The 27,548-nt window shown below is 38.3% G+C and overlaps 1 protein-coding gene across 2 annotated transcripts in view; it reads left to right on the forward strand.

The window, feature by feature from the left end:
- Positions 1-24,724, forward strand: part of LOC127657739 (solute carrier family 12 member 3-like) — a 114,918-nt gene extending 90,194 nt beyond the window's left edge. The window contains exons 26-27 of one of the 2 annotated variants that reach the window (XM_052146625.1): positions 24,156-24,295; positions 24,330-24,724. In XM_052146625.1, coding sequence (XP_052002585.1) covers positions 24,156-24,294 — 139 coding nt within the window. In that variant the 3' untranslated portion in view covers position 24,295; positions 24,330-24,724. Of the gene's footprint in view, positions 1-24,155 lie in introns of both variants that reach the window. The other variant, XM_052146616.1, reaches the window with a different exon arrangement.
- Positions 24,725-27,548: the final 2,824 nt, after the last annotated feature.

The following is a 27,548-nucleotide window of genomic DNA, read 5'->3' on the forward strand; positions in this document are numbered from 1 at the left end:
TCACTTTTTTATTTTGAGCCAGAGAAAGAGAACAAAGAGGGCAGTTATTTAAAATGTAATGAAGAAAAGTTAGTTTAGGAGTAGTTGAGAAAATGCATATTCTAGGTAGTCCAACAATGAACTAACAATGAACAATAGTATATTTATTAATTAACATTTACCAAAATAAACAAATGCATGAAAAAATTAATATACAGTATTAGTTCATGATACCTAATTATGCATTCATAATCCCTATCATCCTCTTGATCAGTTAATACTACAGTATGGTTTTATGGATGGTGGCTACAGTGGACAGAATTAAATCTCCAGAATTTTATAAATAAAGCTAGAGTCCCAGTCAATAGATTTCCGTGTAAGTGATTCTTTGAGTTTCTGTTATGCCATACTTTTATATGTCACCCAGCGGTTTTTATATATTTGTTCACACAGCAGCAGAATATGGTTGTCAGTCCTGTATTCGAGTGCTTAATACTGTTATGGTCACACCGTTTTTATGAGAGTGACAAACCGCAATCTATGACCGAACTGACACACATATATTTTCAGGACTCACAACATTTTTGGCAAATCCATGCTGTTTGAATGGAACATATGAACACACATCTCATATGTATGTTGTTTATTATGTGGGGTTTCGGTAACACACAGAGGTTGAGATATGAGCCATGTGTCATCTGAAGATCCAGATATTGTCATCCACTGGAGCTCATCAGTGTTATGGTCTGGGAATGAGCTGTGCAACTCAAATGCGGAGCTCTACACTCACATTGAAAATGTAAAAACCCACTGTCAGTTAATTAAGTCTAATCAGCAGCATATCACCCTTCATCTTTCGCCTGGTTACCCACTGAAGCTAAGCAGGTTTGAGGCTAATACCTGGATGGAAGACCTCCTGGAGAAAACGTCTGGGTTACTATTGAAACCCCCTTTCCCTGATGGAGGGAATGAGATGTTATGTCGAATGAAGCGACACTAGGACACTTGGGGTCTTTCTTGAAGGCCTTTGTTACCTCTGAACTTGAGAAAAGGCCAATGAGAAATTTGCAGAAAAAATGTTCATGTTTAGAATGAGGTTCATCATTACAGTTGCTCGGTACAGCATCGTGGTCAGGGGGACACAACATCTCGTTCCCTCCATCAGGGAACGGGGGTTACAACAGTAACCCAGACAAAAGGTGCCCTCCACGAACTTGTCAGCTCATCATGCACTTCCGGGAAGAAAGCAGAAGAGAGCGTGGCTGGTAGCAGCGCCCAGAGCTGAGGTACCAATCGTCAAGCCGCGAGGGTTGGGGTGAGGACGGAGGGTTCCAGTCCAGCCCAACGCTCACAGTGGCCCGGGAAAGCATGTCAGCCATCTGCGTGTCAGACTCTGACCGAGCCCACTGCCATCCTCAAATTGCCTCCATCGCCAGCTGGGTTGTTCTCAATCCTGTGGGAAAAAGGATCAACGTAATGGGCAGCTGGAGTGGTGTTCGCTTTGAGAAACGAATGCCGTGACCGCAACGTTGCTATGGTCATGTCCTCGCGGTAAGAACATGAATCATCAACAAATGCTGCCTCAGTGTGATTGCTAAACAGGCACACGTGGCAGCGTCTATGACTGTCGGATCTGGAGAGATACCGACCACATCCAGGAACTATACAGCTTTGGAAGGGCATCTTTAAAAAGACGCGTCATGAAAAGGATGTTCAACGCTCGCTTGTGTATGTTGCTCTTTTACCAGAAATAAACTCTTTTAGAGGAGAATAAACTCTTTCAGGGAAATCAAACTCTTTTAGGAGAGAAGCACTGTCGAAGCGCCCAGGGGCAGAGTCTGCACAGCCAGAGAGGAGAAAGCCGCTGGAATACGCCGTAAGATCCAACAGAAGCTCTCTTGCAGAAGTGGGTGAAGCAGTCGTGACACACAACTCGCTGATCACGAAACCGCTCGGCTCCGAAGAAAAAATCTGTCTGACAGATTCTCGCCCGCTTCCCTTTATACCCATATGTCCGGGGGCGGGACATGCAAATTCTGTCTGCCAATTTGACATTGGCCTTTTCTCAAGTTCAGAGCTACGCGAGGCTCTCAGAAGAGACCCCTTGTGTCACTACAATCGACACAACGTCGAGTGAGTGACAGAAGAGGAACTGGTGTTGAGTGTGTAGAATTAAATTAAGCTGTCAGCTGAGGACATATGAGGCATCTATTTCTCAAAGTAGAGACTCTGTACTTATCCTCTTGTTTAGCTGTTCATCTGGCCTTCCACATCTCTTTCTGCCCTTGTTAGAGCCAGTTGTCCTTTTGTCTTTGAAGACTGTAGTGTACACCTTTGTATGAAATCTTCAGTTTTTTGGCAATTTCAAGCATTGTACAAAACAATGATTGACTGACATCTTTCTAGAGAAACCGGTTTCTTTTTTGCCATTTTGACATTAAGACATGCCAGTCTATTGCATACTGTTGCAACTCAAAAACAAACACAAAGACAATGTTAAGCTTCATTTAACTAACCAAATAGCTTTCAGCAGTATTTGATATAATGGCAAGTGGTTTTCTAGTACCAAATTAGGAATTTAGCAAGATTACTCAAAGATTAGGTGTTGAGGTGATGACTGCTGGAAATGAGGCCTGTCTAGATTTGATCAAAAATGACTTTAAAAAAAAATAGGAATGGTGCTGTCAGTAATCAGTAATCCTGTCCTGTCTTGACTATACATTGTGATCAGTTGAATGCCACTTGGAGAATCAAAGTATCAATTTCCTTCCAAAAAACATTTCTGTACATTATTCAAAACTTTTGGCCGTAAAAAGTTGTTTTTATTTTGACAGAGAGGGAGTCGGCTTCACATATGTTGTTGGTCACCATTGAGGTACAGTGAAGCAGAAAGTCCGGGAAAGTGATTTGGTGCCTCTTTATGTTGGTACCACAAGGCCCAGCTCATTTGCAGACTTTCTGGTAGGATTGCAGCTCTGCAGGTATGATTGTAGGTGAGCTGGCACCAACTTTTAGGTAAGCTGGCACCTGTATGCAAGCATCAGAGCCTTGAACATGGTTGGTGCAGCAACTGGCAAGTCAAGTCATTTAAAAAATATATATTTTTATTCTGAATCATTTCAAAGCAGCTTTTCATACAATTGTGCATTAACAGAAAATGAAACTGTAATATCTACAAAGTCTTCGAGACATCATTGTGTAAGGAGGTGTGCAACGTATCTCTTGGTTTCATTGAAGACAATCTGTGTTGCTGCATTCTGGATAATTTTCAGAGGGCTAATGCATACAGGAAGGCAGGCTAAAAGAGCATTACAGTAATCCAGTCTAGATATGAAAAGAGACTGAACAAGGAGTTGTGCTGCATGTTCAGAGAGTAAGGGTCTTATCAGCAAGGGTGTAAGGGTGACCCCAAGAAAAACTTTGTTGGAAACAAAATCAAATTGCCTGTGGGTTACTTTAGACTGCCCATTTATTTCCACTAATGCATTATGATTTAGCTTTTTCTGAAATGTGAGGCAGTAAAAAAAAAGAAATTTTTGCCATATGGCTACACTGTATCATAAAGGGTAATATATTAGCTGTAAAATGTATATATTGGTATGGATGCATTACCTTTGAAAAACCTTTCCCATATTATATATGAAAGTAGCATGCTTTTATGACTTTTATGAATTTCTTGGCTCAAGATTCGAATAAACACAAATCTATGCTCACTTTAATGATGTGTAATGTCCTGGTAAAACAGACGGTATCATGATAGACAATGCTGGACACATTCAGTTGTTGAATGTACGATTGGGAAAGACTGGTGGTTGGCTGTTTTGATAGGTCTTATCAGAAACACATTATTCTACATTAAAACATCCTTAAAATAATTTTTTTAAATAATTCTATGAGAAAATTTTATAGGTTTATATTTACAGCAACCTAAAATAATTTCCCAATGGGGTGAGAATAATACATTACAAGTCTTAAAGGTCCTTAAACAAGACGGAGCCGTTGAATTAGACTCACCCCCTCTTTCCGAAACAGCACCCTCCAAATAAAGTGCTGAGACCTTCACCGAACAATTGAGCAGCAGTAGCAAAATAATACCTGATAACTGTTCTGAATCTGAAAATGGTATTAAACCCGAATTATCCACATCAGCTACTACACTATGAGAACACACAAAATGATTGGCAGGCAGAAAGCACATCAAATTATTCTGATTGGCTGAGCAAAGATGGTGTCCATGGCCCACAATCACGTTTTATGTTTACATTGTCTAGTGCTGTCACAGAGACCAGCAAGATATCTCAGGATACTTGTTTTAATAATATCTTCCAGGGAGATGTAACATAAATAAATTTGCTTACAGCACCTTTAATATCTTTTTGTATATTTTTGTAACAAATTCTCAGATTAATTTATCTTGTTTATATATTTTATACTGTATAAAATATAATGTTTTCTTTAGAAATAATTTTTAGCTACAGAACTGATCTCAGCACAGGTGACATTTATAGTTTACAGAGTATTATTTCACAAATTCCTAGTTTCTTATACCAGTAGAATAACATGGCTGGATGGCAATATGCATATGAAAATTATATTCACATGAGGTTATGCATGGTAAAACAGACATAATGTTTTTTCAGGGAAGAAAGTATGGGGTGAGGGATAAAGCTTGTGCATGTATGCACAATCTTCCACTTACTGGCATTTATAAAAGGAATTTTGCTGAGGTTTTTTTGTACATCATTTTTTTAAATATCTATAAATATTTGTGTACACAAAATTTGAACTTTAGTGCATAGGCACACTTTTAGGATGAAATCTTTGAAATTAAATTTGAAGTAGGGTGTTGTTTGAAAAGTAGGTGGGGTTATTTGTCAGCCACGATGGGTGGTTGGTTACACTTTGTTGTGCTATGGAGGCTATGCACCAACAAGCCCACAATCACAATAGGATTCTGGAAATGTATCAGGTCACTTATAATAGGCAGACACTACATGGCCAGGCAATAAAATAAAATAATAATAATAATAACTAGAATGTACATTTCCTGAAGAAAATGTGAGTGGTGCTTGCAAAGGCAAAACTCGTCAAATAGCATGTTATAACTTGAAAATAACTAAAATTATGGTCATAAATAAATCAACCCATAAGTGTGCAGAAATATGTGATTTGTTACTAGGTTGCTAGGGTAAGCCCATGTGGTTGCTATGCAGTTACCAAGGTAAACCAATACATGGCTACTTTCCATCCTGAATGAAATAAGTCAACCCAAATGTCTCTACTATTTTCTGGTGTAGAGATATGTGATTTGTTACTCGGTTGCTAGGGTAACCCCAAATGGTTGCTAGGCAGTTACCATAGTGATACTAATCAAGGCTCCTTGCCATCCTGATTGAAATAAATCTACCCAGAATTCTCTAAGATATTCTGGTGTAGAGATATGTGATTTGTTACTCGGTTGCTAGGGTAAACCCATCTGGTTGCTAGGCAGTTACCATAGTGATACTTATCATGGCTCCTTTCCATCCTGATTTAAATAAATCAACCCAGAAGTCTCTACGATTTTCTGGTGCAGAGATATGTATTTGTTACTCGGTTGCTAGGGTAACCCCATGTGGTTGCTAGGCAGTTACCATAGTGATACTTATCAAGTCTACTTGCCATGCTGATTGAAATAAATCAACCCAGAAGTCTCTACATTTATCTGATGCAGAGATATGTGATTTGTTACTCGGTTGCTAGGGTAACCCCATGTGGTTGCTAGGAAGTTACCATAGTGATACTAATCAAGTCTTCTTGCCATCCTGATTGAAATAAACCAACCCAGAAGTCTCTACGTTTTTCTGATGCAGAGATATGTGATTTGTTACTCGGTTGCTAGGGTAACCCCATCTGGTTGCTAGGCAGTTACCATAGTGATACTAATGAAGTGTCCTTGCCATCCTGGTTGAAATAAATCAACCCAGAAGTCTCTCTGATTTTGTGGTGCAGAGATATAGTTATTGCTAAACGGTTGCTAGGGTACTCTGTTTAGTTGCTAGGGCGTGGCTTGGCAGCTGCCAATCATGAATCTCCAAAGGCTGCTTGTCAGTATGAAGGATATAAACCAACTCTCATGCCTCTGTGACATTCAGAATGGAAGATATCCCTCTATGGATTTTGGTTGCTAAGGTGCTCAACAATGGTTGCTAGGGAGGGGCTAGGAAGTGTTGAGGTGATTGATGATTGGCTGTTTGCTGCCCCGCGTGAAACGAGACCACCCTTGTGTTTCTATGACACTTTTATCCGGAGATCTCCCTTTGATGTCTTTCATTAGAAGTCTATGGGAGTTGTTGCTAAGGTGCTTTAAATTGTTGCTAGGGCGTGGTTGATAGCTTCACAATGATCCTGAGAGACTGATTGGTCGTCTGAGTAAAATGAGTGTGCCCCATTGTCTCTATGACACTGTGATCCAGAGCAATGTTCAATAGAAAATCCCTATGCAATTTCATTTCATCGGCCGTCCTACACCATTGTAAGTCAATGGGGGCAACTTTGGGCAGCTCCTGCCCCCCAGGGGTGCAACATTTACCCCATATTGAGGTATGCTCTTACAGAGCCTGCCAGCCTCTTCAAATGTGGCAAATCGCACGTTTCTGCGAAATCCTCGCTCGGAGCTATGACGCGTCAAAGTTTGACGCAATGTTAAGTCTATGGGATTTTTTGGCCGCTTTTTTGCCCCTGGGGCAAACACCGTACCCCCGATCGCTTATAAAAGTCATAGTACACGTGTCCTCAATAGGCCGTTCGATTTGACACCTCATTCGTGGGTCTACGCCAAACGGTGTGGGAAGAGTTAGGTGCCGAAGTTTTGTACGGAGATATAATAAAAATAAAACCAGAATGTACATTTCCTGAAGAAAATGTGAGTGGTGCTTGCCGTGGCAAAACTCGTGAAACAGCATGTTATAACTTGAAAAGAGCAAAAATTATGGTCGTAAATAAATCAACCCAGAAGTCTGTACGATTTTCTGGTGCAGAAATATGTGATTTGTCGCTCGGTCGCTAGGGTAAGCCCGTGTGGTTGCTATGCAGTTACCAAGGTAATACAATACATGGCTCCTTTCCATTCTGAGTGACATAAGTCAACCCGGAAGTCTGTTGTGTTTTCTGGTGCAGAGATATGTGATTTGTTGCTCGGTTGCTAGGGTAAGCCCATCTGGTTGCTAGGCAGTTACCATAGTGATACTAATGAAGTCTCCTTGCCATCCTGGTTGAAATAAATCAACCCACAAGTTGATTTACCCAGAAGTCTGTACGATTTTCTGGTGCAGAAATATGTGATTTGTTACTCGGTTGCTAGGGTACTCTGTTAAGTTACTAGTGAGTGGCTTGGCAGCTGCCAATCATGAATCTACAAAGGCTGCTTGTCAGTATGAATGATATAAACCAACTCCCATGCCTCTGTGACATTCAGGATGGAAGATATCCCTCTATGGATTTTGGTTGCTACGGTGCTCGACAATGGTTGCTAGGGAAGAGCTAGGAAGTGTTCAGGTGATTCATGATTGGCTGTTTGCTGCCCCGAGTCAAACGAGACCACCCTGGTGTTTCTATGACACTTCTATCCGGAGATATCCCTTTGATGTCTTTCATTAGAAGTCTATGGGACTTGTTGCTAAGGTGCTTTAAATTGTTGCTAGGGCGTGGCTTGATAGCTTCACAATGATCCTGAGAGACTGATTGGTCATCTGAGTGAAATGAGCCTGCCCCCTTGTCTCTATGACACTGTGATCCAGAGCTATGTTCAATATTAAATCCCTTTGAAATTTAATTTCATGGGCCGTCCTACACCATTGTAAGTCAATGGGGGCAACTTTGGGCAGCTCCTGCCCCCAGGGTGCAACATTTACCCCATATTGAGGTATGCTCTTACAGAGCCTGCCAGCCTCTTCAAATGTGGCAAATCACACGTTTCTGCGAAATCCTCGCTCGGAGCTGTGACGCGTCAAAGTTTGACGCAATGTTAAATCTATGGGATTTTTCGGCCGCTTTTTTGCCCCTGGGGCAAACACCGTAGTCATAGCACACGTGTCCTCAATAGGCCGTTCGATTTTACACCTCATTCGTGGGTCTATGCCAAACGGTGCGGGACGAGTTAGGTGCCGAAGTTTTGTACGGAGATATAAAAATAAAAATAAAAATAATAAGTATGTGAGATTACAGTAGTGATGCTTTGCAAGCACCACTAATAAAAAGAAGAATAATAAGTATGTGAGATTAAAATAGTGATGCTTTGCAAGCACCACTAAATAATAAGTATGTGAGATTACAATAGTGATGCTTTGCAAGCACCACTAATAAGTTTAAATAGGATTTCAGTAAGTTGGCTTTCACAAGCCAACTTAATAACTAGATGAAAAAGTTTGAGTACAAACTTTAAGTTGGCTTGTGAAAGTTTGGACCAGAAAGTTTGAAGAAGTTTAAAGTAGTTTGAAGTTTAAATTAGTTTAAATTAGTTTCAAGTAGTTTCTATTTTAAAGTAGTTTATAGTTTAAATTAGTTTAAAGTTTAAATTAGTTTGTAGATATATTAAAGTAGTTTGAAGTTTATATTAGTTTAAATTAGTTTAAAGTTTAAATTAGTTTAAATTAGTTTAAAGTAGTTTATAGTTTAAAGTAGTTTGAAGTTTATATTAGTTTAAATTAGTTTGAAGTAGTTTATAGTTTATAGTTTGAAGTTTAAATTAGTTTAAATTAGTATAAAGTAGTTTATAGTTTAAAGTAGTTTGAAGTTTAAATTAGTTTAAATTAGTATAAAGTAGTTTGTAGTTTAAAGTAGTTTCAAGTTTAACTTAGTTGCTAGATAGATAAATAGATGGATAGATAGACACGTTTTTAGCATGTTTTAGCACTTTGCTAGGCGATGCTAGCATGTGTTAGCATGATGTTAGCTCGTTTTTAGCATGTTTTAACACTCCGCTAGGCGATGCTAGCATGTGTTAGCATGATGCTAGCTTATTTTTATCATGTTTTAGCACTTCGCTAGGCGATGCTAGCATGTGTTAGCATGATGTTAACACATTTTTTTGCATGTATTAGCACTTCGCTAGGCAATGCTAACATGTGTTAGCATGATGCTAACACGTTTTAGCATGTTTTAACACTTCGCTAGACGATGCTAGCATGTGTTAGCATAATGCTAGCACTTTTTTAGCATTTTTAGCACCGCTAGGCGATGCTAGACGCTTTAGCACGTTTAGACTTCGCTAGGCGATGCTAGCATGTGTTAGCATGATGCTAGCACGTTTTTAGCATGTTTTAGCACTTCGCTAGGCTATGCTAGCATGTGTTAGCATGACGCTAGCACTTTTTTAGCATGTTTTAACACTTCGCTAGGCGATGCTAGCATGTGTTATCATGAAGCTAGCACGTTTTTAGCATGTTTTAGGGTGTGGCTATGAAGATTTTAGGTCATTACTTTTTGGCTGCTTGATAAAATAAATCCTCTGAGGGAGAGAGAGAGGGAGAGATGCAGGGCTGACAGGCCCTTTTTGTCTGTGTGTGTAGGGTACACTACCAGTGTAGACTGATTCCAAAACAAATGACTCTTATGAGCCGGTTCTTTTGAATCTACATTGTGAAACATACAGTGTGACCAGTGTAGACTGATTCCCAAATTAATGACTCTTATGAGCCGGTTCTTTTGAATCTACAGTGTGAAACATACAGTGTGACCAGTGTAGACTGATTCCCAAATTAATGACTCTTATGAGCAAGTTCTTTTGAATCTACAGTGTGACCAGTGTAGTCTGATTTCCAAATTAATGACTCTAATGAGCCAGTTCTTTTGAATCTACAGTGTGAAACATACAGTGTGACCAGTGTAGTCTGATTACAACATTAATGACTCTAATGAGCCGGTTCTTTTGAATCTACAGTGTGAAACATACAGTGTCACCAGTGTAATCTGATTCCCAAATTAATGACTCTTATGAGCCGGTTCTTTTGAATCTACAGTGTGAAACGTACAGTGTGACCAGTGTAGTCTGATTCCCAAATGAATGACTCTAATGAGCCAGTTCTTTTGAATCTACAGTGTGAAACATACAGTGTGACCAGTGTAGTCTGATTACAACATTAATGACTCTAATGAGCCGGTTCTTTTGAATCTACAGTGTGATACATACAGTGTGACCAGTGTAGTCTGATTACAACATTAATGACTCTAATCAGCCGGTTCTTTTGAATCTACAGTGTGAAACATACAGTGTGACCAGTGTAGTCTGATTACAACATTAATGACTCTAATGAGCCGGTTCTTTTGAATCCACAGTGTGAAACATACAGTGTGACCAGTGTAATCTGATTACAACATTAATGACTCTAATGAGCCGGTTCTTTTGAATCTACAGTGTGAAACATACAGTGTGACCAGTGTAATCTGATTACAACATTAATGACTCTAATGAGCCAGTTCTTTTGAATCTACAGTGTGAAACATACAGTGTGACCAGTGTAGTCTGATTCCCAAATTAATGACTGTAATGAGCCAGTTCTTTTGAATCTACAGTGTGAAACATACAGTGTGACCAGTGTAGTCTGATTCCCAAATTAATGACTGTAATGAGCCAGTTCTTTTGAATCTACAGTGTGAAACATACAGTGTGACCAGTGTAATCTGATTACAACATTAATGACTCTAATGAGCCGGTTCTTTTGAATCTACAGTGTGAAACATACAGTGTGACCAGTGTAATCTGATTACAACATTAATGACTCTAATGAGCCGGTTCTTTTGAATCTACAGTGTGAAACATACAGTGTGACCAGTGTAATCTGATTACAACATTAATGACTCTAATGAGCCGGTTCTTTTGAATCTACAGTGTGAAACATACAGTGTGACCAGTGTAATCTGATTACAACATTAATGACTCTAATGAGCCGGTTCTGAATCTACAGTGTGAAACATACAGTGTGACCAGTGTAATCTGATTACAACATTAATGACTCTAATGAGCCGGTTCTTTTGAATCTACAGTGTGAAACATACAGTGTCACCAGTGTAATCTGATTCCCAAATTAATGACTCTTATGAGCCGGTTCTTTTGAATCTACAGTGTGAAACGTACAGTGTGACCAGTGTAGTCTGATTCCCAAATGAATGACTCTAATGAGCCGGTTCTTTTGAATCTACAATGTGAAACGTACAGTGTGACCAGTTTAGTCTGATTCCCAAATGAATGACTCTAATGAGCCAGTTCTACAGTGTAGTGTTAAAAGTTTAACTTAGTTGCTAGATAGATAGATAGATAGATAGACACTCAGATAGATAGATAGATAGATAGATAGATAGATAGATATTGATCATCAGATAGATAGATAGATAGATAGACACTCAGATAGATAGATATTTACCCTTAGATATATAGAGAGATAGATATAGATAGATATTTACCGTCAAATAGATAGATAGAGAGAGAGATAGATATTTACCCTCAGATAGATAGATAGATATTGACCCTCAGATAGATAGATAGATTGATAGAAGTTTAAAGTAATTGCTAAAAAATGATAGATGCTAGCACGTTTTTAGCATTTTTTAGCAATTCGCTAGGCGATGCTAGCATGTGTTAGCATGATGCTATCACGTTTTAGCATGTTTTAGCACTTCGCTAGGCGAAGCTAGCATGTGTTAGCATGAAGCTAGCATGTTTTTAGCATGTTTTAGCACTTCGCTAGGCGATGCTAGCATGTGTTAACATGATGCTAGCACGTTTTTAGCATTTTTTAACACTTCGCTAGAAGATGCTAGCATGTGTTAGCATGATGCTAGCACGTTTTTAGCATGTTTTAGCACTCGCTAGGCGTATGCTAGCATGTGTTGGCATGATGCTAACGACGCTTTTAGCATGTTTTTGCACTTCGCTAGGCGATGCTAAGACGCTTTTAGCATGTTTTAGCACTTCGCTAGGCGATGCTAACATGTGTTAAGCATGATGCTAGCACGCTTTAGCACTTCGCTAGGCAATTTTAGCATGATGCTAGCACATTTTTAGCTTGTTTTAGCACTTCACTAGTCAATGCTAAGCATGTGTTAAGCATGATGCTAAGCACGCTTTTAGCATGTTTTAGCGTGTGGCTATGAAGATTTTAGGTCATTACTTTTTGGCTGCTTGATAAAATAAATCCTCTGAGGGAGAGAGAGAGGGAGAGATGCAGGGCTGAAAGGCCCTTTTTGTCTGTGTGTGTGAAAATGTCAGTTGGGATTTAAATTTCTGAACATTCCGCAATGTTAAGTCAATGGGAGTTTTTTCCGAGTTTGATCGTCATTTTTAGGAAAACCGTAAGTCCGATCAGTTAGAAAAGATAGAGCACACTATTCGGGATTAGTCTGAAGGTCTGTGCCGAGTTTGGTGCCTGTAGCTTAAAAGCTCTAGGAGGAGTTAGTCTTGGTAATTTTAGTCTCAGAAGAATAATAATAATAACTAGATTAAAAGTTTGAGTACAAACTTTAAGTTGGCTTGTGAAAGTTTGGACCAGAAAGTTTGAAGAAGTTTAAAGTAGTTTGAAGTTTAAATTAGTTTAAATGAGTTTAAAGTAGTTTATAGTTTCAAATAATTTGAAGTTTAAAGTAGTTTGTAGTTTAAAGTTTAACTTAGTTGATAGATAGATAGATAGATAGATAGATAGATAGATAGATAGATGGACATACAGACAGATAGACAGATAGATAGATAAACAGATATTGACCCTCAGATAGATAGAGAGATACATAGATAGAGAGAGAGAGAGAGAGAGAGAGAGAGAGAGAAATAGATCGATCGATAGATCGATAGATAGATAGACATTGACCCTCATATATATAGATAGACAACAGACAGACAGAGAGATAGATAGATAGATAGATAGATAGATAGATAGATAGATAGATAGATAGATAGATAGATAGATAGATAGATAGATATTGTCCCTCAGATAGATAGATAGATAGATTGATTGATCCTTGCTACCCTGAGTCCCATGAACAAAGCCAGAAGTTTTTATGTTGTTCTGTTGCAGAGATATGTGTTTTGTTACTCGGTTGCTAGGGTAACCCCATCTGGTTGCTAGGCAGTTACCATAGTGATACTAATCAAGTCTCCTTGCCATCCTGATTGAAATAAATCAACCCAGAAGTCTGTACTATTTTCTGGTGCAGAGATATGTGATTTGTTACTCGGTTGCTAGGGTAACCCCATCTGGTTGCTAGGCAGTTACTATAGTGATACTAATCAAGTCTCCTTGCCATCCTGATTGAAATAAGTCAACCCGAAGTCTCTACGCTTTTCTGATGCAGAGATATGTGATTTGTTACTCTGTTGCTAGGGTAACCCCATCTGGTTGCTAGGCAGTTACCATAGTGATACTAATCAAGTGTCCTTGCCATCCTGATTGAAATAAATCAACCCAGAAGTCTCTCTGATTTTCTGGTGCAGAGATATGTGATTTGTTACTCGGTTGCTAGGGTAACCCCATCTGGTTGCTATGCAGTTACCATAGTGATAGTAATCAAGTGTCCTTGCCATCCTGAGTGAAATAAATCAACCCAGAAGTCTGTACTATTTTCTGTTGCAGAGATATGTGATTTGTTACTCGGTTGCTAGGGTAACCCAATCTGGTTGCTAGGCAGTTACCATAGTGAAACTAATCAAGTCTCCTTGCCATCCTGATTGAAATAAGTCAACCCAGAAGTCTGTACTATTTTCTGGTGCAGAGATATTTGATTTGTTACTCGGTTGCTAGGGTAACCCCATCTGGTTGCTAGGCAGTTACCATAGTGATACTAATCAAGTCTCCTTGCCATCCTGAGTGAAATAAGTCAACCTGGAAGTCTGTACTATTTTCTGGTGCAAAGATATGTGATTTGTTACTCGGTTGCTAGGGTAACCCCATCTGGTGTCTAGGCAGTTACCATAGTGATACTAATCAAGTCTCCTTGCCATCCTGATTGAAATAAATCAACCCAGAAGTCTCTAACATTTTCTGCGGCAGAGATATGTGATTTGTTACTCGGTTGCTAGGTTAACCCCATCTGGTTGCTAGGCAGTTACCATAGTGATACTAATCAAGTCTCCTTGCCATCCTGATTGAAATAAATCAACCCAGAAGTCTCTAACATTTTCTGGTGCAGAGATATGTGATTTGTTACTCGGTTGCTAGGGTAACCCCATCTGGTTGCTAGGCAGTTACCATAGTGATACTAATCAAGTCTCCTTGCCATCCTGAATGAAATAAATCAACCCAGAAGTCTCTAACATTTTCTGCGGCAGAGATATGTGATTTGTTACTCGGTTGCTAGGGTAACCCCATCTGGTTGCTAGGCAGTTACCATAGTGATACTAATCAAGTCTCCTTGCCATCCTGATTGAAATAAATCAACCCAGAAGTCTGTACTATTTTCTGGTGCAGAGATATGTGATTTGTTACTCGGTTGCTAGGGTAACCCCATCTGGTTGCTAGGCAGTTACTATAGTGATACTAATCAAGTCTCCTTGCCATCCTGATTGAAATAAGTCAACCCGGAAGTCTCTACGCTTTTCTGATGCAGAGATATGTGATTTGTTACTCTGTTGCTAGGGTAACCCCATCTGGTTGCTAGGCAGTTACCATAGTGATACTAATCAAGTGTCCTTGCCATCCTGATTGAAATAAATCAACCCAGAAGTCTCTCTGATTTTCTGGTGCAGAGATATGTGATTTGTTACTCGGTTGCTAGGGTAACCCAATGTGGTTGCTAGGCAGATACCATAGTGATACTTATCAAGTCTTCTTGCCATCCTGATTGAAATAAACCAACCCAGAAGTCTCTACGATTTTCTGGTGCAGAGATATGTGATTTGTTACTCGGTTGCTAGGGTAACCCCATCTGGTTGCTAGGCAGTTACCATAGTGATAGTAATCAAGTGTCCTTGCCATCCTGAGTGAAATAAGTCAACCTGGAAGTCTGTACTATTTTCTGGTGCAAAGATATGTGATTTGTTACTCGGTTGCTAGGGTAACCCCATCTGGTTGCTAGGCAGTTACCATAGTGATACTAATCAAGTCTCCTTGCCATCCTGATTGAAATAAATCAACCCAGAAGTCTCTAACATTTTCTGCGGCAGAGATATGTGATTTGTTACTCGGTTGCTAGGTTAACCCCATCTGGTTGCTAGGCAGTTACCATAGTGATACTAATCAAGTCTCCTTGCCATCCTGATTGAAATAAATCAACCCAGAAGTCTCTAACATTTTCTGGTGCAGAGATATGTGATTTGTTACTCGGTTGCTAGGGTAACCCCATCTGGTTGCTAGGCAGTTACCATAGTGATACTAATCAAGTTTCCTTGCCATCCTGAATGAAATAAATCAACCCAGAAGTCTCTAACATTTTCTGCGGCAGAGATATGTGATTTGTTACTCGGTTGCTAGGGTAACCCCATCTGGTTGCTAGGCAGTTACCATAGTGATACTAATCAAGTCTCCTTGCCATCATGATTGAAATAAATCAACCCAGAAGTCTCTAACATTTTCTGGTGCAGAGATATGTGATTTGTTACTCGGTTGCTAGGGTAACCCCATCTGGTTGCTAGGCAGTTACCATAGTGATACTAATCAAGTCTCCTTGCCATCCTGATTGAAAAACTGAAAGTGTGACCAGTCTAGTCTGATTCCCAAATTAATGACTCTAATGAGCCAGTTCTACAGTGTAGTGTTAAAAAAGTTTAACTTAGTTGATAGATAGATAGATAGATAGATAGATAGATAGATAGATAGATAGATATTTACCCTCAGATAGATAGATAGATAGATAGATAGATATTTACCCTCAGATAGATAGATAGATAGATAGATAGATAGATAGATAGATAGATAGATAGATAGATAGATAGATAGATAGATAGATAGATAGATAGATATTTACCCTTAGATATATAGAGAGATAGATAGATAGATAGATAGATAGATAGATAGATAGATAGATAGATAGATAGATAGATAGATAGATAGATAGATAGATAGATATTTACCCTTAGATATATAGAGATAGAGAGATAGATAGATAGATATTTACCCTCAGATAGATAGATAGATAGATAGATAGATAGATAGATAGATAGATAGATATTTACCCTCAGATTGACAGACAGATAGATAGATAGATAGATAGATAGATAGATAGATAGATAGATAGATAGATAGATAGATAGATAGATAGATAGATATTTATAATCAGATTGATAGATAGATAGATAGATATTTATCCTCAGATTGATAGATAGATAGATAGATAGATAGATAGATAGATATTTATAATCAAATTGATAGATAGATAGATAGATAGATAGATAGATAGATAGATAGATAGATAGATAGATAGATAGATAGATTTTGGCTGCTTGATAAAAGAAATCCTCTGAGGGAGAGAGAGAGGGAGAGATGCAGGGCTGACAGGCCCTTTTTGTCTGTGTGTGTGAAAATGGCAGTTGAGATTTGAATTTCTGAACATTCCGCAATGTTAAGTCAATGGGAGTTTTTTCCGAGTTTGATCGTCATTTTTAGGAAAACCGTGAAGTCCGATCAGTTAGAAAAGATATAGCACACTATTCGGGATTAGTCTGAAGGTCTGTGCCGAGTTTGGTGCCTGTAGCTTAAAAGCTCTAGGAGGAGATAGTCTTGGTAATTTTAGTCTCAGAAGAATAATAATAATAATAATAATAATAAGTTTAAATAGGATTTCAGTAAGTTGGCTCTCACAAGCCAACTTAACTAGAAAAGTTCGTCGAGACAAACTTTAAGTTGGCTTGTGAAAGTTTGGACCAGAAAGTTTGAAGGTTTAAAGTAGTTTGAAGTTTAAATTAGTTTAGTAATTTAAAGTAGTTTATAGTTTAAATGTAGTTTAAAGTTTAAATTAGTTTAAAGTTTAAAGTAGTTTGTAAGTTTATAGTTAGTTTAAAGTAGTTTATAGCTTAAAGTTCCTAGATAGATAGATAGACACTAGATAGATAGATAGATAGATAGATAGATAGATATTTACCCTCAGATAGATAGATAGATAGATAGATATTGACCCTCAAGATAGATAGATAGATAGATAGATAGATAGATATTGACCCTCAAATAGATAGATAGATAGATATTGACCCTCAGATAGATAGATAGATAGACAGACAGATAGATGCTAGCACGTTTTTAGCATTTTTAGTACTTCGCTAGGTGATGCTAGCATGTGTTAGCATGATGCTAGCACGTTTTTAGCATCTTTTAGCACTTCGCTTGGCGATGCTAGCATGTGTTAGCATGATGCTAGCACATTTTTAGCATGTTTTAACACTTTGCTAGGCGATGCTAACATGCGTTAGCATGATGCTAGCACGTTTTAAGCATGTTTTAACACTCCGCTAGGCGATGCTAGCATGCGTTAGCATGATGCTAGCACGATTTTAGCAAGTTTTAGCACTCCGCTAGGCGATGCTAACATGCGTTAACATGATGCTAGCACGTTTTAGCATGTTTTAGCACTTCGCTAGGCGATGCTAGCATGTGTTAACATGATGCTAGCACGTTTTTAGCATGTTTTAGCACTTCGCTAGGCAATGCTAGCATGTGTTAGCATGATGCTTAGACGTTTTAGCATGTTTTAGCACTTCGCTAGGCGATGCTTAGCATGTGTTAGCATGATGCTATCACGCTTTTAGCATTTTTAGCACTTTGCTAGGCGATGCTAGCATGTGTTAGCATGATGCTAGCACATTTTTAGCATGTTTTAGCACTTCGCTAGTCAATGCTAGCATGTGTTAGCATGATGCTAGCATGTTTTTAGCATGTTTTAACGTGTGGCTAGGAAGATTTTAGGTCATTACTTTTTGGCTGCTTGATAAAAGAAATCCTCTGAGGGAGAGAGAGAGGGAGAGATGCAGGGCTGACAGGCCCTTTTTGTGTGTGTGTATGTGAAAATGTCAGTTGGAATTTGAATTTCTGAACATTCCGCAATGTTAAGTCAATGGGAGTTTTTTCTGAGTTTGATCGTCATTTTTAGGAAAACCGTAAGTCCGATCAGTTAGAAAAGATATAGCACACTATTCGGGATTAGTCTGAAGGTCTGTGCCGAGTTTGGTGCCTGTAGCTTAAAAGCTCTAGGAGGAGTTAGATATAGAAATTTCAGAGTAAGAAGAATGATAATAACTAGAAAAAAAAGTTCGTCGAGACAAACTTTAAGTTGGCTTGTGAAAGTTTGGACCAGAAAGTTTGAAGAAGTTTAAAGTAGTTTGAATTTTAAATTTGTTTATAGTTTAAATTAGTTTGTAGTTTAAATTAGTTTGAAGTTTAAATTAGTTTAAAGTAGTTTATAGTTTAAAGTAGTTTAAAGTTTAACTTAGTTGCTAGATAGATAGACAGATAGATAGATAGAGAGAGAGAGATAGACACTCAGATAGATAGATAGATAGATAGATATTTACCCTCAGATAGAGAGAGAGAGATAGATATTTACCCTCAGATAGATAGATAGATAGATATTGACCCTCAAATAGATAGATAGATAGATAGATAGATAGATAGATAGATAGATAGATAGATAGATAGATAGATATTGACCCTCAGATAGATAGATAGATAGATAGACAGACAGATAGATGCTAGCACGTTTTTAGCATTTTTTAGTACTCGCTAGGTGATGCTGGCATGTGTTAGCATTATGCTATCACGTTTTTAGCATCTTTTAGCACTTCGCTTGGCGATGCTAGCAGCATGATGTTAGCACGTTTTTAGAATTTTTTAGCACTTCGCTAGGCGATGCTAGCATGTGTTAGCATGATGCTAGCATGTTTTTAGCATGTTTTAACACTTCGCTAGGCGATGCTAGCATGTGTTAGCATGATGCTAGCACGTTATTAGCATTTTTTAGCACTTCGCTAGGCGATGCTAGCATGTGTTAGCATGATGCTAGCACGTTTTTAGCATGTCTTAGCACTTCGCTAGGCGATGCTAACATGTGTTAGCATGATGCTAGCACATTTTTAGCATTTTTAGCACTTCGCTAGGCGATGCTAGCATGTGTTAGCATGATGCTAGCACGTTTTTAGCATGTCTTAGCACTTCGCTAGGCGATGCTAGCATGTGTTAGCATGATGCTAGCACGTTTTTAGCATGTCTTAGCACTTCGCTAGGCGATGCTAACATGTGTTAGCATGATGCTAGCACATTTTTAGCATTTTTTAGCACTTCGCTAGGCGATGCTAGCATGTGTTAGCATGATGCTAGCACGTTTTTAGCATGTCTTAACACTTCGCTAGGCGATGCTAGCATGTGTTAGCATGATGCTAGCACGTTTTTAGCATTTTTTAGCACTTCGCTAGGTGATGCTAGCATGTGTTAACATGATGCTAGCACGTTTTTAGCATGTTTTAGCACTTCGCTAGGCGATGCTAGCATTTGTTAGCTTGATGCTAGCACTTTTTTAGCATTTTTTAGCACTTCGCTAGGTGATGCTAGCATGTTTTTAGCATGTTTTAGCACTTCGCTAGGCGATGTTAGCATGTGTTAGCATGATGCTAGCACGTTTTTAGCATGTTTTAGCACTTCGCTAGGCGATGCTAGCACGTTTTTAGCATGTTTTAGCACTTCGCTAGGCGATTTTAGCATGATGCTAACACATTTTTAGCTTGTTTTAGCACTTCGCTAGTCAATGCTAGCATGTGTTAGCATGATGCTAGCACGTTTTTAGCATGTTTTAGCGTGTGGCTATGAAGATTTTAGGTCATTACTTTTTGGCTGCTTGATAAAAGAAATCCTCTGAGGGAGAGAGAGAGGGAGAGATGCAGGGCTGACAGGCCCTTTTTGTCTGTGTGTGTGAAAATGTCAGTTGGAATTTGAATTTCTGAACATTCCGCAATGTTAAGTCAATGGGAGTTTTTTCCGAGTTTGATCGTCATTTTTAGGAAAACCGTAAGTCCGATCAGTTAGAAAAGATATAGCACACTATTCGGGATTAGTCTGAAGGTCTGTGCCGAGTTTGGTGCCTGTAGCTTAAAAGCTCTAGGAGGAGTTAGATATAGAAATTTCAGAGTAAGAATAATAATAATAACTAGAAAAAAAAGTTCGTCGAGACAAACTTTAAGTTGGCTTGTGAAAGTTTGGACCAGAAAGTTTGAAGAAGTTTAAAGTAGTTTGAAGTTTAAATTAGTTTAAATTAGTTTAAAGTTTAAAGTAGTTTATAGTTTAAATTAGTTTGTAGTTTAAATTAGTTTGAAGTATAAATTAGTTTGTAGTTTAAATTAGTTTGAAGTTTAAATTAGTTTAAATTAGTTTAAAGTAGTTTATAGTTTAAAGTAGTTTATAGTTTAAATTAGTTTAGTTTAAATTAGTTTAAAGTAGTTTAAAGTTTAACTTAGTTGCTAGATAGATAGATAGATAGATAGATAGACAGACACTCAGATAGATAGAGAGATAGATAGATAGATATTTACCCTCAGATAGATAGATAGATCGATAGATAGATAGACATTGACCCTCAGATAGATAGATAGACAACAGACAGACAGAGAGACAGATAGATAGATAGATAGATAGATAGATAGATAGATAGATAGATAGATAGATAGATAGATAGATAGATAGATATTGACCCTCAGATAGATAGATAGATAGATAGATAGATAGATAGATAGATAGATAGATGGATTGATTGATTGATTGATCCTTGCTACCCTGAGTCCCATGAACAAAGCCAGAAGTCTTTATGTTGTTCTGTTGCAGAGATATGTGATTTGTTACTCGGTTGCTAGGGTAACCCCATATGGTTGCTAGGCAGTTACCATAGTGATACTTATCAAGTCTTCTTGCCATCCTGATTGAAATAAATCAACCCAGAAGTCTCTACGATTTTCTGTTGCAGAGATATGTGATTTGTTACTCGGTTGCTAGGGTAACCCCATCTGGTTGTTAGGCAGTCACCATAGTGATACTTATCAAGTGTTCTTGACATCCTGATTGAAATAAACCAACCCAGAAGTCTCTACGATTTTCTGGTCCAGAGATATGTGATTTGTTACTCGGTTGCTAGGGTAACCCAATGTGGTTGCTAGACAGTTACCATAGTGATACTTATCAAGTCTCATTGACATCCTGATTGAAATAAATCAACCCAGAAGTCTCTATGATTTTTCTGGTGCAGAGATATTTGATTTGTTACTCGGTTGCTAGGGTAACCCCATCTGGTTGCTAGGCAGTTACCTTAGTGATACTAATGAAGTGTCCTTGCCATCCTGATTGAAATAAGTCAATCCGGAAGTCTCTACGTTTTTCTGATGCAGAGATATGTGATTTGTTACTCGGTTGCTAGGGTAACCCCATGTGGTTGCTAGGCAGTTACCATAGTGATACTTATCAAGTCTCCTTGCCATCCTGATTGAAATAAATGAACCCAGAAGTCTCTCTGATTTTCTGGTGCAGAGATATAGTTATTGCTAAACGGTTGCTAGGGTACTCTGTTTAGTTGCTAGGGAGTGGCTTGACAGCTGCCAATCATGAAACTCCAAAGGCTGCTTGTCAGTATGAATGATATAAACCAACTCCCATGCCTCTGTGACATTCAGAATGGAAGATATCCCTCTATGGATTTTGGTTGTTAAGGTGCTCGACAATGGTTGCTAGGGAGGGGCTAGGAAGTGTTGAGGTGATTCATGATTGGCTGTTTGCTGCCCCGAGTCAAACGAGACCACCCTTGTGTTTCTATGACACTTCTATCCGGAGATATCCCTTTGATGTCTTTCATTAGAAGTCTATGGGAGTTGTTGCTAAGGTGCTTTAAATTGTTGCTAGGGCGTGGCTTGATAGCTTCACAATGATCCCGAGAGACTGATTGGTCGTCTGAGTAAAATGAGCCCGCCCCCTTGTCTCTATGACACTGTGATCCAGAGCTATGTTCAATACAATATCCCTATGCAATGAGGGAGAGAGAGAGGGAGAGATGCAGGGCTGACAGGCCCTTTTTGTCTGTGTGTGTGAAAATGTCAGTTGGGATTTAAATTTCTGAACATTCCGCAATGTTAAGTCAATGGGAGTTTTTTCCGAGTTTGATCGTCATTTTTAGGAAAACCGTAAGTCCGATCAGTTAGAAAAGATATAGCACACTATTCGGGATTAGTCTGAAGGTCTGTGCCGAGTTTGGTGCCTGTAGCTTAAAAGCTCTAGGAGGAGTTAGTCTTGGTAATTTTAGTCTCAGAATAATAATAATAATAATAATAATAATAATAAGTTTAAATAGGATTTCAGTAAGTTGGCTCTCACAAGCCAACTTAACTAGATAGGTACATTTCCTGAAGAAAATGTGAGTGGTGCTTGCCGTGGCAAAACTCGTCAAACAGCATGTTGTAACTTGTAAAGAAAAAAAATTATGGTCATAAATAAATCAGCCCAGAAGTCTGTACGATTTTCTGGTGCAGAAATATGTGATTTTTTACTCGGTTGCTAGGGTAAGCCCATGTGGTTGCTATGCAGTTACCAAGGTAATACAATACATGGCTCCTTTCCATCCTGAGTGAAATAAGTCAACCCGGAAGTCTGTAGTGTTTTCTGGTGCAGAGATATGTGATTTGTTACTCGGTTGCTAGGGTAACCCCATCTGGTTGCTAGGCAGTTACCATATTGATACTAATGAAGTGTCCTTGCCATCCTGGTTGAAATAAATCAACCCGGAAGTCTGTACTCTTTTCTGGTGCCGAGATATGTGATTTGTTTCTCGGTTGCTAGGGTAACCCCATCTGGTTGCTAGGCAGTTACCATAGTGATAGTAATCAAGTGTCCTTGCGATCCTGAGTGAAATAAATCAACCCGGAAGTCTGTACTCTTTTCTGGTGCCGAGATATGTGATTTGTTTCTCGGTTGCTAGGGTAACCCCATCTGGTTGCTAGGCAGTTACCATAGTGATAGTAATCAAGTGTCCTTGCGATCCTGAGTGAAATAAATCAACCCGGAAGTCAGTACTATTTTCTGGTGCAGAGATATGTGATTTGTTACTCGGTTGCTAGGGTAACCCCATCTGGTTGCTAGGCAGTTACCATAGTGATAGTAATCAAGTGTCCTTGCCATCCTGATTGAAATAAGTCAACCCAGAAGTATCTACGTTTTTCTGATGCAGAGATATGTGATTTGTTACTCGGTTGCTAGGGTAACCCTATGTGGTTGCTAGGCAGTTACCATATTGATAGTAATGAAGTGTCCTTGCCATCCTGGTTGAAATAAATCAACCTGGAAGTCTGTACTCTTTTCTGGTGCCGAGATATGTGTTTTGTTTCTCGGTTGCTAGGGTAACCCCATCTGGTTGCTAGGCAGTTACCATAGTGATACTTATCAAGTCTCCTTGCCATCCTGACTGAAATAAATCAACCCGGAAGTCTCTACTATTTTCTGGTGCAAAGATATGTGATTTATTACTCGGTTGCTAGGGTATCCCCTTCTTGTTGCTAGGCAGTTACCATATTGATTCTAATGAAGTCTCTTTGCCATTCTGATTGAAATAAACCAACCCAGAAGTCTCTACTTTTTTCTGATTCAGAGATAATTGATTTGTTACTCGGTTGCTAGGGTACCCCCATCTGGTTGCTAGGCAGTTACCATAGTGATACTTATCAAGTCTTCTTGCCATCCTGATTGAAATAAATTAACCCAGAGGTCTCTACGATTTTCTGGTGCAGAGATATGTGATTTGTTACTCGGTTGCTAGGGTAACTGTTAAGAGATATAATAATAATAAAAAAAATAAGTATGTGAGATTACAATAGTAATGCTTTGCAAGCACCACTAATAAGTATGTGAGATTACAATAGTGATGCTTTGCAAGCACCACTAATTATAATAATAAGTATGCAAGAGAACAATAGTGATGCTTTGCCTTTGGCAAGCACCACTAATAATAAGTATGCAAGAGAACAATAGTGATGCCTTGCCTTTGGCAAGCACCACTAATAAGTATGCAAGAGAACAATAGTGATGCTTTGCCTTTGGCAAGCACCACTAATAATAATGAAAGGGCCAAATCAGTTGAAAGATAAGCCTTAAAATGCTGGTTATGCTTGTCTTTTCAGCAGGGAAGAGTGATGATCAAAATCTTAAATATGTGTAATTTATGTGTGTAGTATATCTATTCATAATTATGTATGTTTATTGTCTCAGTTCTCTGCCAGTTCCTGACATTAACTGTCCCAGTTCACTCTACATGGCTTGGCTGGATGCACTGAGCAATGGCATCCACTGCCCTGTCCTGCTTATACGAGGAAACCAAGAAAATGTGATGACTTTCTACTGCCAGTAAAACACACACACACACACACACACACACACACACACACACACACACACACACACACACACACACACACTTGTGTTTCCATGTTTTATGGGGACTTTCCATAGACATAATGGTTTTTATACTGTACAAACTTTATTCTATCCCCTAAACCTAACCCTACCCCTAAACCTAACCCTCACAGAAAACTTTCTGCATTTTTACATTTTCAAAAAACATAATTTAGTATGATTTATAAGCTGTTTTCCTCATGGGGACCGACAAAATGTCCCCACAAGGTCAAAAATTTCAGGTTTTACTATCCTTATGGGGACATTTGGTCCCCACAAAGTGATAAATACACGCTCACACACACACACACACACACACACACACACACACACACACACACACACACACACACACACACACACACACACACACACACACACACACACAGACTGCACTGAAGCTGCTCTCAGACTGTGTTGACTAGCACTGTTTAACTGTGTAGTATGAACCGTATCATCCTCTTACACATAAAGTGGGATATACAGTAGGGTCTAAAAGTTTGATTGATAATCTGTGATTCAAAGATTCAAAATCTAATTTTAACCTGGGAATAAACTAAGCATTTTTAAAAATAAAGAAGAAGAAATATCTAAGATAATAGTTTTACACAAACTTGTAATGGGGACATACTATAAATTACGAAATCTGGAATTTATGTACTTTTTGATTTCAACTTTTCAAATTGTTATGTTGATGTAATATAATTAATAATATATAAAATACTGTATATTAGAAGTACATTTGTAGATGTGGTGGAGGGATGCACTTTATCTCCAGGGCCTTAATTTTACTGTAAAACATAGCTGTTGAAGTTATGTTCTTTAAAAAGGAAACACATTTTTTTTTAATGAATTTTATTTGGTCATACTTTGTAAAATAATAATAATTACATGTTAGTTTATAAATGCTAGATTAATTTGTTTATGAATTACAAGTATGATGATGATCATCTTTTCAAATAAAAAATGCATCTCAAATGTGATTGATGGTTACATTAAGGACAAACATTAAATTATAAAATACTAAATGCATTAAGCTGTTCAATTATATGAAAATAAAGAATTAATGATCGTGATGTGTTACATCTGAAATAAACATAAAAAAGGCATAAAAAGCAGTGTTTGTGTATTTGTGTGCATGTGTGATTGTGGTAATGACAGCCCTTATATATGCCTTTAAATGGTCAAAAACAATAATTAAAAAATTTGACAAAACAATAATTAAAATTAGCTTAATAATTACACTTTTTTTTCCAAGCAGCTTCAGTTCTTTACAGTACAAGAATGTGAGGTGCATGAGTTCAATGCAAAAAATGGCAATTAGAAAATAACAAATTTAAAAAAAAATACACCTTTTAAAGATAAATTCTCTGAAGAAATGGCTTAATATTTTATATTGCTTCTCATGTAAATTTACAAAATACATTAATGTTAAAAGATATTTGGACGTATAACTCACACAGGCAATCAGATCCAAAAATGTCTAAATGTTGGAAACTTTTCAAGTAAAACAACTGACCCACATAAGAAGCTGGTGTGGTTTTAAATAAGACCATAGATATTCTGATCAAATTAAGGACATAAAAAATATTTGGACACATTCTGCATCTGCTCCACCTGCACTGCTGGCAGTTATGCCACTGATTGTGTCTCTTTACTTTTCCCAGCTGTGCCTTGTTAGTTATTCTTGTTAACTAATTTGTCTTGTATTTATAGCAATCAAGCTCTCTCAGTCTTTGTCACACATTGTTTGGTGTTCTGTATGGGTATTATGTTGTTGGACTTTGTTACTTGGTTTCTCGTAAAGCTGCACTTAAAGCCTCACAGCCACTTGATTATTCAGGCCTACATTACAATGCAATTCTTAATGTGCTGAACTACATCTGGTTATATTTATTCATTTGGTAAAGCGACTTACAAAAGAGGAAAACATAAGCCAAACATAAGCCTGTAAGACCCCAATATATATATATATATATATATATATATATATATATATATAATAAATGTTGTTGTAGAAGTTGGGACTAGTTGGGAGCAGAATTTCAGCATTTGCAATCAAACTGTCAGAAAAAACACACAGAACAACTAAGGGTTCATTTGGAGTGTGGATTGCTTACATAGCACTATAACAGTACATTTCATTAATAAGAATCACCCAACAGTCATATTTTTATGAATCAGAATTTATTAAAAATATATAAAAACTGGATAAAATGTTATATACAAAACAGAATGAAAACTTTGTCAGAGAACCAGTGTCCAGTGTTCACTTGCAATGGTAGTCCCAAAAGCAGTTCCATTCATCTGAAAAGCAGAGACGGATATTGCACTTCATGCAGAGCGCATTAGAATATCCATTTTTGCAATGTCCGCAGCGTCCTCTTGTTGTCTTTACCGGGAAATGTGCGACCATGTCCCGGTGCACATCCGTTGGTGGTTCACATGCCCTCTTGGCTGGGACCCCATTTGGTGGACCCCCATAAGCTGAGGATGGTCTCTTCTGAGCAGTCACAGGTCTCTGAGTTGTCACTGTTATGGATGTCAAAGGGCTCCCACTGGCTGAAGATGGCCTCTCTTTCCTTGGTGTGTCGACAGCCGTGTTTGTCAGGATGAGAGAGGATGCTAGTTACGCCTGAAACAGTCTTCTGTTCAGCATCTTTTTCTTGGGAATATTGAGAGCTTTGCAGTCCTGTTTGTAGAGGAGCCAGGTGTTGATCACAGCAAGGATAATGTTGTGCTAGAAGATGTAACTGTACCAGTGGCGCAATTTCATGGGGAACTTGTATTTGGCTGCAAATGAGTCCAACAAATCCACACCGCCCATGTATTTGTTGTAAGCACCTACAATGTAAGGTCTCTCAACTTCAGTGTAGGATTTGGTGGCTTTGTTCCAGCATTGAATATTTTGCACAGGTATCAAATCAAATTTGATGCATGCATTCCACAATAACTTAGAATATGTAGCTCATGTAAATACTAACAATCACAAAAAAAATTATTTCAGAGATTTTACTTATTTCAGTGTTGATATATCCAGTCGAATGACATTTTAATGAATTTCTTCACATACAAATATTTTTTTATGGTTTGACTCGCCTTAACTCTTCTCGCTTTACCCCGCTAGCTGTTAGCTACTAGCTCATTGTGCTGCATAAAGTAGATGTTGCATGGTGATTTTAAATCAAGTATAACAGTTAAAGTGGCCTG

Source organism: Xyrauchen texanus, chromosome 2 (assembly GCF_025860055.1).
Source record: "Xyrauchen texanus isolate HMW12.3.18 chromosome 2, RBS_HiC_50CHRs, whole genome shotgun sequence".
NCBI classification, from domain to species: domain Eukaryota; kingdom Metazoa; phylum Chordata; class Actinopteri; order Cypriniformes; family Catostomidae; genus Xyrauchen; species Xyrauchen texanus.